The sequence below is a fragment of the Gossypium hirsutum genome, chromosome A13 (genome assembly GCF_007990345.1).
Source record: "Gossypium hirsutum isolate 1008001.06 chromosome A13, Gossypium_hirsutum_v2.1, whole genome shotgun sequence".
NCBI lineage: Eukaryota > Viridiplantae > Streptophyta > Magnoliopsida > Malvales > Malvaceae > Gossypium > Gossypium hirsutum.
The window spans coordinates 534,812-548,562 of NC_053436.1; the positions used below are offsets into that span (position 1 = coordinate 534,812).

The window sequence follows — 13,751 nt, forward strand, 5'->3', positions numbered from 1 at the left end:
TTTGACCTTTAAAAATGATAAAATTTTGATTTAGTTCTTTAAAAAAATTATAAACATATAGATTATTGAAATGGAGAAATTACATTTTAACTCTCACATGAATATACAATTTAATTCCACCCCTAAAAAGATTTACTAGTTTCGCCCGAATACTCAACAAATAATAGATTTTTAATAATTTTATAACTGAATTGAAACTCGATAATACTACATTAACCAAAGTAATCTATGCATACAAATCCTTTACAGTAAAAAAAAATTTCCTTTCATAAACACTACAATAATAACCAAAGAATAAAAAGAAAATCATTTCACACCAAACTAAAAGAAAGAAGAGTAAATTCTAATGAAACTCATGTTCTTCACCATATTTCCTAGTCGACGACCTCAAACTCCTCGATGACACCAACGGCGGCGGTGACGACGATGAAGGCGACTCGACCCCTTGAGGTAAATCCGAAACGGCAGCCAGAATCCGTCGAATACTCATCGAACGAGCTCGTTTGAAGCTGAACGATCTCATCTTGTCGTTGGAGAAAACGTTGGAGGATTTCGAAAGAATCAAATAAACAAGTGCTTGAACAATTAAGAACATAAACACTTTCATCAATGAATCAGCCAGCATCTCAACCTCCATGATTGTATATATATTCTTCAAAGAACAAATAACAAAGCTTTTGATGAACAATGGATAAGATTTTCTTGTGAAGTAATGATTGGAAATTGAATTCCGGGAAAATTTGATGGAAGAAAATGGTGAGGGGGATATGGTTTTATATAAGGGGGAAAACCGGCCGGTTTGACTTGTTGTCGAAGATTGGAAGTTATATGTTGACTACACGTTATTGGATGTAAGAGATTAAGACACGAAAAATGGCTGCTGTTCCTTGTAAGAATTAAATTATTATCTTTTTTTAATACTATTTTCACGTGCTTTTTTATTTACTTCTATTAATCGTTTATATTCTGAGTTGTTTCTGGATAGTGTTTGGTCAAGGTTTGATTTTGTTGTATAGAATTTTATTACCACTTCAATTAATTGTATATAAATAAAATGTTTAATATATTATTTGGTATTTGTGTTTTTTTTAAATTTTTAATTTGGTACAGGAGTTTGTCTTATTTGATACTCATACCAACAGGAGCGAATTAGAGAGGGTAGGCAAGGGTTTTAGGCCCCTCAAATGGAAAAATTGCCATATAAGTCCGTCAAATGATTTTGTTTTAAAATTTAAAAAGATATTCTGGATCAGCTCCTGCATTCTAAATGACTTAATGAACTCTTGTAAAAAACATAGAGTAAATTATTAATATAGTCACTTTTGTTTGTCTCAGATTACATTTTAGTCACTTATGTTTGAAATGTTACATTTTAGTCACTTACATTATTATTTTATTACAAAATAGTCACTCTGCCGTTAAGATCTGTTACCTCCCAAACAACAATCTGACGTGGCGGTTAAAATGGGTTTAAAATGCCAACATGGAAGTCCAGCTCGGAAAAGAAGAGTTATTTTTTTTAATGAAAAAAGAATACAAAATTTGCCCTAAAACCCAAATCATTCAAGCCGGACATCCCAAAATATAATCTGAGGCAAATAAAAGTGTCTATTTTGATAGTTTACCCAAAAACACTTAATTGGGACAAAAAATAAAGCTTAAGTACTAAATTGAATATTGAAGCTAGAGTCAAATTATGGGAAAAAAAACCTAAGTACTAAATTGAACATTAAAATTGACCTTAAGTACCAAATAATATATTAACCTAAATAAAAATAAACTTTATCTAGATCAAGTCCAAGCTTAGGGTCAAAAGTTGACCCTGCCAACGAAATTCATTAACAAGATTGGCTTAATAGCATAATTTAAAAAATACAAGTAACTACAAAATAATACAATCTAAAATTATTAGAAATTTAGGGTTTAGAATTTTAATATTATTTATTTATAAATTTTTATTATTTTTTATTTTTTATTTAATAATAAAATATCTTGTTATTATTCATCAATAGTACATACGTATGCACCAACGTAAGATGAAAAATCAATATTTTTTTATTAATTTTTATGTTTACTTTTTTTGAGTGGACAAATTAAATTCTAGAAAATCTAGAAAACTTATCAAAATCAGCCCAGGGACTGTTTAAAACTTGAGAAGGAAAATAGTAGGAAAGACTACAATTAATTAATGAATAAATATATGTGTGTGTCATTCTTTTTAATTTAGTGCAAAGAATATATCAATATAAAGATATAGTAGTTTGACCAAGTTGATGTTTAATAGGCACCGCAAGTCCCTCCCTCAAAATAATTAATATTTTGCGAATATAGTTGTGAATAAAAACATGGTATTATATTGACTGAGTCTTAGTTTGATTGATATAAATATTATTGTTAATGTAGGAGGAGTGGGTTCGAGTACGTTGAAGTGCATCAACTTTCTATTTATAGGTTGGAGAAGAATTGTGAGTAGTTCTAAATTTTGTATCAAAACGAACAAATATGATCATAATCTTTAATTAATTTATTAAAAAAAACATATAATATTAAAATGTTTGAAGGACTAACATGTATGCACGTGTTAATGGATAAGATGTATTTGACTAGGACTAGATATTTTTGGATTAAAATATAAAGTTATTTTGGATTTTATGTTTGGGGTTCATTCAAAATTTTAAAGTATTTTAATTTAAAATAATTTATAATAACAAATGTAGTATAAATCGGATTGGTAGTTGAACTAATTAGATTAATGGTTTTTTTCTTAATTCAATCGATTCTTTTAACAATTTCACTTTTCTTTGGATTTAGGGTACCAGTTGAATCACTTGAACCACCGATTTCTTGTTCAATTATTAGTCTAATTCTAACAACCATGACAACATATTATTTCGGAGTTTAACTTTCACCTCGATCATATTCAATATATACAAAGGTGTTTTTACCATATGAGATTAATTTCAATAGAACTAATAGTATTAAAGATAAAGCCTTTCCAATAAGCGTGCTCTCTAGAGTTTGAACCGCTAATATATTATTGTTATTTTTAAATTATCAATAAGTGTTAGGTATAATAGTAAAACACATTCCACTTTTAAGGAGAGAACGCAAGTTTGAATATTAGAGACAATATTATTAGAAGGACTAGCGACGAACCTCAAATATAAACTATAAAATGAACATGGAAGATACGAAAAAAAATTATTTCGAGGATATTTATATTATTTTATGATTTGATAAATCTAAAAAAATATAAATGCATAATGCATAATGCAAACATTAAATTTAAACCCAAAACATATCCCAACTTCTGACTCCATCCATGTGTCGCCTGATAGACAGTATAAGGGAAATGAGAAAATAATGTGACTCCATCCATGTGTCCAATTGGGCCTTAATTTTTTAAGATAAAAGGCTTGTTTGTGAGGTGCATATATAACGAACGTGTACGCTTTCTGTTGGAAAGGAGATGGCAACCAAATCAAATAAGCTAAGTCCTCGTCCTCGTCATCATCATCATACTGTTTTTTTTCTTTCGAGGCATCATTATATATTTACTTCGATAATATAATTTTTAATTTCTGAATTTAGTAATTAATTCTATTTTACTCTTTAAATTTAAAAAATATAAAAAATTATAGAATAGAATTTTAAGATTGTGGTATATCATTACTTGAAAATTAAAAATATATATAAAATTTTAAATAATGATGTGGTTCAATTTTAAAGTGTTATATATATCGTATTAATAATTGAACTAGTAGTTGAATCGATTAGACCACTAGTTCCGGATTCAATTGATTTGATCAATTCAACAACTAGACCTACAATAATTAAATAAATAATTAAAAGTTCAAAAAATTTAAAAAAATAAAAAAAAATCATTAAATCTGTTCAACTATTGATTTTTGTTTCAGTTTTCGATTTTTATTGGTTTTGAATAATTTTCGATTCAATTAATTCAACCCCTTTGTTTAGACCAATATATTGGTCAGCTCTAAGTCCAATCGGTTTGGACCGACCAACCTAGTAAGAACATTGGTCACATAATCAAATCTTGACAGAATTCAAGTTCAAGAACTAAAATGGATCTAGTTGTCAAGTTGAAGTACCAAAGTGAACAAACAAAAAATATAGGTACCAAAGTGAACTTAACTACTAAATTTATATGTAAAAATTTATATTGTCTATTTATTTAAAATATACTAAAAAACAATATATCCAAATATGGAAGATTTTATTTGTTTTACTGAAAACCCAAACATATATATCTTCTCAAATATTTTCTCTCTTTTTTTTTATGTAATATTATAAATCATTAATGTTATGGTACACCCATTTTTTAGGTGAAAGAAATAAAATTAATATTAAAAAATGTTTTTTAGAATAACATTACTGATAAAGAAAAATTATATATATACTTTTTATAATTAAATTTTAATTTTTTTACAAAAGAAAAAAAGAAGAGAGGAAATTAAGGTTATGTGAAAGGAAGTCCTATGATTGATGTAGTGATTAAGGGATGTTCATTCGTAGAGTCTATTAGAGTTTAAATTTTCGGGAATAAGTGATAAATTTTTATTTAGGTAATTTCTTTTGGATATAATGTGTGTGTGGTGAATGATGTAAGTTTATCCCTACCCTCTTTTATCTATCAACTGTTATTGTTATCTTGGAAGAAATGAATGATTTTTTAAGAGTTCCCAAATATTCTGGAAAGCAAGGGCAAGGTTTCATACTTTCTTTTTTGCCAACCAATTAGATTTTAATAGTTGTCAAGATTGAAATTTAAAAAAAAAAATTGTAGATTTAAGTTTAAAATTTTTAAACAGTGTTATTTTATTTTATTTTAAAATTAAATTAAATTAAATTGTCTATAACCTTTTTATATATAACTTTCGTTTTAAAAGTTTGGTCATTTGGTAACTTTTCAACTGAATTGATGTTAGTTGACTCGTGATATCAATTCGGTTAGGGACTTATATAATACTAGATTATGTCACACCCACTTTGTGAGTGTGAAAAAAATAAAGTAGATATATTTATAATTTATCTTTTAAATTAAAGGAACATCTTTGTATTTTAAAGATTTATATGTGCGTCACGACTCACAAGTATTTTGGGCCACGAATTATAGCTCTTTTCTAACCCATAAATAGGAGGATAATATATTTTAGCACACTCGAACCCATCTCTCCTTGCATTAACAACAATGTTCATGATAATCTAACTAAGGCTCAATCGACTCTTACCAATATTTTTTAAATATTGATGTTTCTTGCATAATATCAATTCTAAATTATATATTTACTCTCATGTTTTTAAAATAACTAATTCATAGATTAATTCATAAGTCATTTAAAACGTATATTTAATTATAAACAAATAATTTAAATTTAATTTTTATAATTAATAAAATAAAATATATTAATAATCAAATTATTAAATTTTAGCAAAAATATTTTTAATAAATTTTATCTTAATTTTTTAGTATTAATTAATAAAATTATAAAAAAAATTAAAGAAAATAAGTTTCAACCCCCAATCTTAAAATGGCCCATATATTTGGGCTTTTCCAAATATGATTCCCCCAACATATTGGGTTGAAGTTCCAACACTGCATAGATCTAAAATTTTTGTATTTTTATTACATCGAGTATTTAATACATTCACACCGTATTTTTTTTTATTTCACAAATAATTTTAAAAATTGATGTATACATATTTTTTGAATATATAGTTTTTAATAATTTACTATACTCACTTGTCAAATCCTAACTCTACTTGACAACGTACTAAATATTTTTTTATATAATTTTACGTGCAATAATCATATTTAAAATGTTTTAATATTAATAATCTTCTAATGAAAAAAATTTATGAAAGACGAGCTTTTTAAATCGTGATAAAAATTAATTAAATAAACCGATGCGACAAATTAATCGAAGATAAATTTAATTAAGAAATTCACTTAAAAAGTTTTAAAAATATGTTTGTATTATCCTGTTAAAGCTTACCTACTACAAATAAAGAAATATTTTACCTTTCGGAAAAAGTAAAAAAGTAAAAGAGCCATTAATCCCGTTGCTCCTTTAGCAAATATTTCTTTTCCTTTTTACTTCAGGGAGAGAATAAAACACAACTTCCATCAAACTTTTACTATCATAAAAATAAAAAATAGTCGGTTGAGTCTTAGTTTGATTAGTATGAGTATTATTGTTGATGTAATAGGACGGCGTTCGAGTATGTTGAAACGTATTATTCTCCTATTTATAATATTTTTTAACAATTTATCAAACATGTGAAAAATATTAAGTTGATTTTATTTTTCACTATTCTTGAAATAAATCATTTCCACATTTTATTAAAAATTAAAAATTTCAAATAATTTTTTATCCAAAATTATTCAAAATAAAATAAATAATACCATAATAATAAAATTAAAATTATAAAATAATGAATTTTTAAAAATTAAAATTTACTATTATCCAACAAAAATAATTATATTCAATGTTTAATATTTAATAATTATCGAACAAAAACCTAAAAAGGTCTAAACCACTCATGAAGGTATTGTTGTTTTAGTTTTAAAGATAAAATTATAAATATATTTATTATTTTTAAAAAAATTCTTATTTTACGTAATGAGTGTGGCATAATCTAGTATATTTAATGTTGATCAAGCTATTGATTTAGTGGTAAAACTTGTGTGGGTTCAAGTTGATTAGTATTAAATTCAAGGTTTGATCTTTGTGTTTATAACTCGTTCCTTTTGAATCTCGAGTTTGGTCGAATGTTCAAATTTCTTAGGAATGGCTTAAGTTGGAATAGTAGTTGTAAAAATAAAAATAAAAACACTTTCTTTCTCAATATGATGATTGTAGATAAAATTATCATGGAGGCCCTTTTACTCAAAAAATGGGTAAATTAGTGCTTGTACATTAATTTGAAGAGCAAATTAGTCCGTTTGTTGAAAAAATAACCCATTTATGCTATTAAAAATTGCTCTTTGTACATCATAGTAAGGTAGACATGGCATAGCACATGTTACTGTATAATTTTTCTGTCAACCATACCAGTTTTCAACAGTACAAATGGATAACATTTTTAATAGAAAGGACCAATTTGATCTTTAATCTAATGTACAGGGACTAATTTACCTATTTTTTAAGTAGACAGGATAAAATGCAATTCGACTCCTAATACAGAAATCTCTATGACCTATTTATCGATAAATTTTAATTTAAAATTTTTACAAAATCATGAATTAAATTAAAATATTATTGAGTCTTATAATAACTCAATCAACCATGACAAAAATTTGAGTTATATCCTATTCTTTTGATCTTCATAGGGTTTGATTTGTGTGCTCTAGAAACCTTGATATATGATATATCATTGTTAATAAATAAAATAATACATAACGGTCTAATAATTTTAAATCGAATATCAAATCACAAGAAAATTGGGGGTTTTTGAAAACGTAGCCTGCCTGGAAATTTCAAAGCTTTGGTAAAAGGTAAAATTAAATTAAAGCCCTTAATTAATTTTAAATTGAACCCTAAAGTTGAAAATGACAACACCTACTTACTTATGATGCATTGTATTCAATTTACTTTTGACCACCTAACCCACCACCAAGTTGTTTTGCTTTTCATTGGAAATTGCTAAATTGAAGTACTTTATATAAAATTAAAATTTACCGTTAGTCCTTGTATTTATATAGAATTTGAGATTTAATCCTTATATTTTAAGTATCACTTAAATTTTTCGATGATGTGATGTTATAATTTAACAATGTCACATCATCAAATATTGATGTAATCTATGTTTAAGGACCAAAGTGAATCTATTTATCAAGTTTAAGTATCAAATTTAATCTAAAGCGGACCTAATTGTTGAGTTTAAATATTAAAAATGATATTAAAATATTTTTTAAAAGAAAGAATATACGACAATAGATTCAATCATTACAAGTTATTATAAAGTCTAAATCAAACATAATATAGATTAGAATAACTCTAAACATCACCTACACGTGACGAAACTTAAATAAAAATAAATTCAAACAAAAATCACATAAAATTTACAAAAATATAACTCGAATGTTATCTTAATTATCCCATATTTTATTAGTAAAAAAAATTAAAATTTTCCAATATTTTTAAAATAATATCATTATAAGTTCTAATAATATCTGTTTTTTTAATATAATACTTAAAACTATTAAAACTAGGGTTAAGACTCAATAGGTAATTTTCTCAAAATTTTTAAATTAATAAAAAAAAGAGTGCAAGGTAGGTTTAATTTTAATTTTGTTGTGGAGTGCTATGTGTAAAATACATAGAGATGGTCGAAGAGATCCAAAAAACTTACAACAATCTCCTGATTTTCTTGTTTAAGGTTTTTTTTAAGACGCGCAATTTGCGGAGTCTACTTTAACGGCTTTTCTTCCACGTTTACACCTTCCCTTTCTTTCTTGTCCCCAAGTATGATTCAATTATTACAATGCTGCTTAAAAACTGGGATTCAATTTTGAATATTCCTATCCAATTCCTGATTCAGGGTTTTGAGGGTCTCACTGTTAATTAACTCATAAAAGTTTCCATCTTGGTGAGTTCCTTTTAAATTTTGTTGATTTATTTGAGTTGTTGAGCTTGAATCTCAATCTGGGTATTACTTTTCTTGATTGGGTTTTTTGATCGATTGATTATTTTGGATGATTTTGATTTTCTTTTGTCAGATTTTTGAATTGGGTTTCTTGGTTTATTGCTGATTCAAGTTTTGATTTAAAAAAAATAATCTTTCTGGGTAGTTTTTTAGCTGAATCCCAAAATCGAACAAGGTCTTAGCTTAATGGTAAGGATGAACTCTGAAAACTTTGAGATTCCATGTTCGAGTCGTGAGCACGAGTTAGTTTAAGTGGATTCTTTGTAATGATTCTGATGGTAACTGTTAATATAATTATAAGTTGCAGCTCGAAGTAAGCTATGAAAATAGTAGCACTGTGATGATAGGGCTAATGTTTGTTTCTTTGGAGATTTTTTAATGAAATCTAGCAGTGTAGGAGGTGGTAATGAGTTTCGATTTTGAATAGAATCTTAGAATTCTCTCAAGAAGATCAGTGTGATTCGTAAATGCCGAATATGAATGCCCTTCTTACTCGTATGTTAAGCACAGGGAAATTTCGACTTTTGGGTGCATTTGTATTGCGTAATGTATGTAATTTTCGATATTAACCAATACCCTAGTTACATTCAGGTGTTACAATAATCTTTCAAGTCCTGTGAACATTCATATGCTGACTTTAAAACTGGATTGTTTAAGTCGAACATGTTTTGGTTTTCGAGTTTGAGTAGGGTGTTAAAGTTTTCCTTTTTCTGATAATCTGTTTGTTTGTTGGTTACTCATAATAAGCAAAGCTAGAACCGCTTCCTCGTGCTCCTATGTAGAACGTAGTTAAACAGATAGACGTGTTTACGAGCAAGATTTGTTCAAGCATCATAGGCTGCTTCTTGAAATTGTAACAAAAGACATGCTTGTAGCACAAGAAAAATGACACTTCTTATCTCTACTATGATGGCAAATGGATCATGTTGCCGATGCATCTTTTGACCATTGTAGAGTATAATCATAAATGTGTTCGATAAGAGGATGACCTATTATGTTTTTGAAACCGTGTTCAACGAATCTTTCTCGTTATGTTTTACTGGTTCATCTCTTTCGTCTATTCATATTTCAGACATCTTGAAAATTCCTCTGCATTCTAAAGTACATGACCGCCCTTTAATGTGTTTGCTCGAGAAAGTTCATGGTTGTCCTTGATTCTGATGCGTTGAGCTTCTAATTTCTAATATTATTATTATCAGCAGAGAAATGCAGAAACGATTATGAAGGCTTCGAAGATGAGGAATTAAGAGAAGTCTGATTCATCCCCTGCGCGATTTCACTGAAACTAGAGTTAAACAAAGAGTGTGTGGCCCGGCATCAAAATTCAAAAGCTGCAATATGGCACCTGGTGGTGGTATCTGCAAGGATGTGATCGAGTCTCGTATTACATTTGCAGAATATGACATGGCAACTTCAAGTGCAGAGTTAAGAGGTTCCCCTTTAAGAAAAGCAGCAACCAGTTTAGGTGGAAATCTTGGAGCAACATCAACAAACGACGTGCACGAATTACTCGAGTGTCCTGTTTGCTTAAATTTGATGTATCCTCCGATTTACCAGGTAGGTGCCGTTTACCTCTAATAAAAAGTTCTGTTTCGAAATTATTTTAATGACACTTTTTTTAATATATTTTACACTAGTGTCCAATGGCCACACTGTATGTTCGATTTGTAAGGCTAGGGTTCATAATTCTTGCCCAACTTGCCGCAACGAGCTCGGAAATATAAGGTGTTTGGCTCTAGAAAAAGTAGCGGAGTCGTTAGAACTTCCTTGCCGATACCAGATTCTGGGTTGTCATGATATTTTTCCGTACTACAGTAAGCTGAAGCATGAAAAAAACTGTAGATACCGCCCTATAATTGTCCGTACGCAGGAGCTGAATGCTCCGTCACCGGTGATATTCCATTTCTCGTCATGCATCTAAAGAATGATCACAAGGTCGATATGCATGATGGTTGTACTTTCAACCACAGATACGTTAAATCCAATCCTCATGAAGTCGAAAATGCTACCTGGATGTTAACCGTAAGATCTCGTCTTTTACGACACACACATACTTGCAACAAGTTTGTTAATAGCCGTCCTTTCTGTTGCAGGTTTTCAACTGTTTTGGTCGACAATTTTGCTTGCACTTCGAGGCTTTTCACATAGGAATGGCACCAGTTTACATGGCCTTCTTACGATTCATGGGTGACGAGGATGAGGCGAGACAATTCAGTTATAGTTTGGAAGTTGGTGGTTATGGCAGAAAGGTTATCTGGCAAGGAGTTCCTAGGAGCATTCGAGATAGCCATCGGAAAGTTCGAGATAGTCAAGATGGACTTATAATTCAACGGAACCTGGCGCTCTTTTTTTCGGGCGGGGATAGACAGGAATTGAAGCTGAAAGTGGCCGGCCGGATTTGGAAAGAACAATGAGATAAGTCCAGAAAAATGAATCTAGGACCATGGTTAGTTCAAAATATGTATATATATAAAGAGAATAAAAAGTGTTGCTAGATTCATGCATTTTTCTGTAAATTTTTGTAGATAATGCTATCACATTATTAGGGTAAACTATGATTGGTATTGGAGATTTCTATGATATTTTAGCACTATATATTTCGGATAATATTCGGATTTGAATATTTTAAGGTTAAATTACTATTTGGGGCTTGAATTTTATAAAAAGAATTTTACGTTGGTTTTTTTTTTAATTTAAGTTCGATCCTGAATTTGACGGTTGTTTGTTATATTGGGGCTTGAGCTTTTTTTGTCCAAGCTAAATTTTGAACTTGGCAATGGTTCCCATATTGGGGCTTGAACTTGTTTTTGTTCAAGTTAGTCCTTGAAAATCTTAAAGTTTAGGTTCCAATATAAGAACAATTGTTAAATATGGGGCTTAACTTGAATAAAAAAAAGTTCAAGACCCAAAAAGTTATTTAACCCAGTATTCTAATTACTATTTGTAGTAGATTGGGGAGGATGTGGATATTAGTCATCGATTTGAATCTGTTTTATTTTTATGGATAACGAGTTTGGATAATAGATAATAATAATCGGATTAACTATGGTTAATAATTAATTGTAACTAAGAAACCTTAACCCAAACCCAAGCTCAAAATGGGGTAAGTGTGTCTCTTGATTCCGTGGAGAGCCTCAAGGGTTCACGAAATAGGAGTGTCTTAGTTAATAAAAAGATTACGTACTTGAAGGACGTGTAAATAATTAATCAGTGAAGTTGTGCGTGATGTGGAGTGGACCAGCAAGACATAAGTAGCCTTTTCAAGGAGACATGGTACCACTTGACTGGTCCCTTTATATTGTCGAGGGGGATTGACTCTTTCAGGAAAAGTTTTTGAAATGTCGTCCGTTGGATGGTGTTGTAGGCCAATTTTAGGCCATTTACATCAAAACCCAATTTAGCCTTACCTAACCCACCAAAATTAAACCCAAAACCCAAATCTTAATTATCCAAAGCCCAATTTACATCAAAACCCCAATGGCCCAAACCCTAAGCCCAAATCAAAATAAAAAAAACCTAGCCCACAACTTAAACTTTTCTCAACTAGCCACTCCTTTTCCACCACCAACTCCACTAGCCACACCTTTTCCACCACCAACTCCACTAGCCACTCTTTTTCCACCACCAACTCCACTAGCCACACCTTCTCCACCACCACTTGTACCTACAAATGAAGACATAAACAATAAAAAAATATTTTGTAAATGGCTATATAAGCCTTCTCATATTTTGTATATGGGAGGGGGATTTTTTTTGGAGAGTTTTTGGGAGAGAAAGTTATTGTAAAGGATTTTTGGAGAGGTTTCTTTTAAAGTAATTAAGGAGAAGAGTTATTGTGAAGGCTAGTTTTTGGAGAAACTAGTTTTTTTTGAAGATTAATCAAAGATCAAAGCAAAAGAGGTTTCTTTGTCTATTCTCATTTTAAGTTCTTTGTTTACTTATTGTTTTCCTTTCAATCTTATTTTGTTTCTTTTATACGAAAGTAAAAAAAAATAAAAGGAGGAAGCTTACCCATTTTTACCGAAAAAGTTTTTTTGAGGTCCGGCTGCCGTGTACGGTGGCGCCGGCGGTGGTCCGGCGACCGGACGATGGCCGACCTTGTGGCCGAAAATCATCCACCCTCTCCCTCTCTCTCCTTTTTTGTTATTATTATATTTCTTAATATTATATTATATATATTCTTTTAATATATTAGGTATATTTTAAATTCTATATTACGTATATATATATTTTATACTATTTTATTTATACATCTTTAATATTATATTATTTATATATATATATATTTTTCTACATGTTATCTTATGTATATATCTTAACTATATTATGTATATATTTTTAACACTATATTATGTACATATTTTTAATATTATCACGTATTTATTTTTATATATGTACATATTGATGTAGTATTATTAATAGTATTTTTTTTAAACATCGTTATTATTTCTAATATATATTATGTACATCTTTTTTATTTCTATTTTATTTTTTATTTTTCAATATTAATTATTATTATTCTAATATTTTGATATTTTAATATTTTGTATTTTATATATTTTATTATTCACATCATTGTTCGCATTTTTTGACAATAATATTCTTGGATTTTTTTTACTATCATTTTAAAAACTTTTTACATTTTAATTTTAAGAATAAGGCAATGTATCAATTTTAACATTAAGTCATCGATTTCATCGCTATGTTGGGTGAAATTAATCGGCTCGTGTTAAAAACGGGACGTCCTTCTAAAAAACAAAAAAAAACTTGCAACTTCTCATTTCCTTCAATCGGATCACACTTAAATGTCAAATTGAATTCATATTTTTGAAAATCAAGGCAACATGTGTTTAATAAGATACCAATTTTGGGCGTCGCGAGGGTGCTAATACCTTCCTCGCGCGTAACCGACTCCCGAACCCTAAATTTTCTCTGGATTTTAACGTAGACCTAAACTCAACCTTTTATTTGTTTTAATAAGAGATCTAATAGGTGTCCGATCACACCTAGGAAAAAGGATCGGTGGCGACTCCCTGTTTATTTCAAAAATCAAACGTCAAATTTCAAACTTTTTTCAATAA

The 13,751-nt window shown here is 29.0% G+C and overlaps 1 protein-coding gene and 1 pseudogene across 1 annotated transcript; one reads left to right on the forward strand and one right to left on the reverse strand.

Moving 5' to 3' along the window:
- Positions 1 to 153: 153 nt before the first annotated feature.
- On the reverse strand, positions 154 to 796 carry LOC107940359 (uncharacterized). The gene has a single exon (XM_016873788.2). The coding sequence runs from the start codon at positions 635 to 637 to the stop codon at positions 344 to 346; it is 294 nt and encodes a 97-aa protein (XP_016729277.1). The 5' UTR covers positions 638 to 796; the 3' UTR covers positions 154 to 343.
- Positions 797 to 8,327: 7,531 nt separating this feature from the next.
- LOC121212139 (E3 ubiquitin-protein ligase SINAT2-like) lies at positions 8,328 to 11,336 on the forward strand (annotated as a pseudogene).
- The last annotated feature ends 2,415 nt before the right edge of the window (positions 11,337 to 13,751 follow it).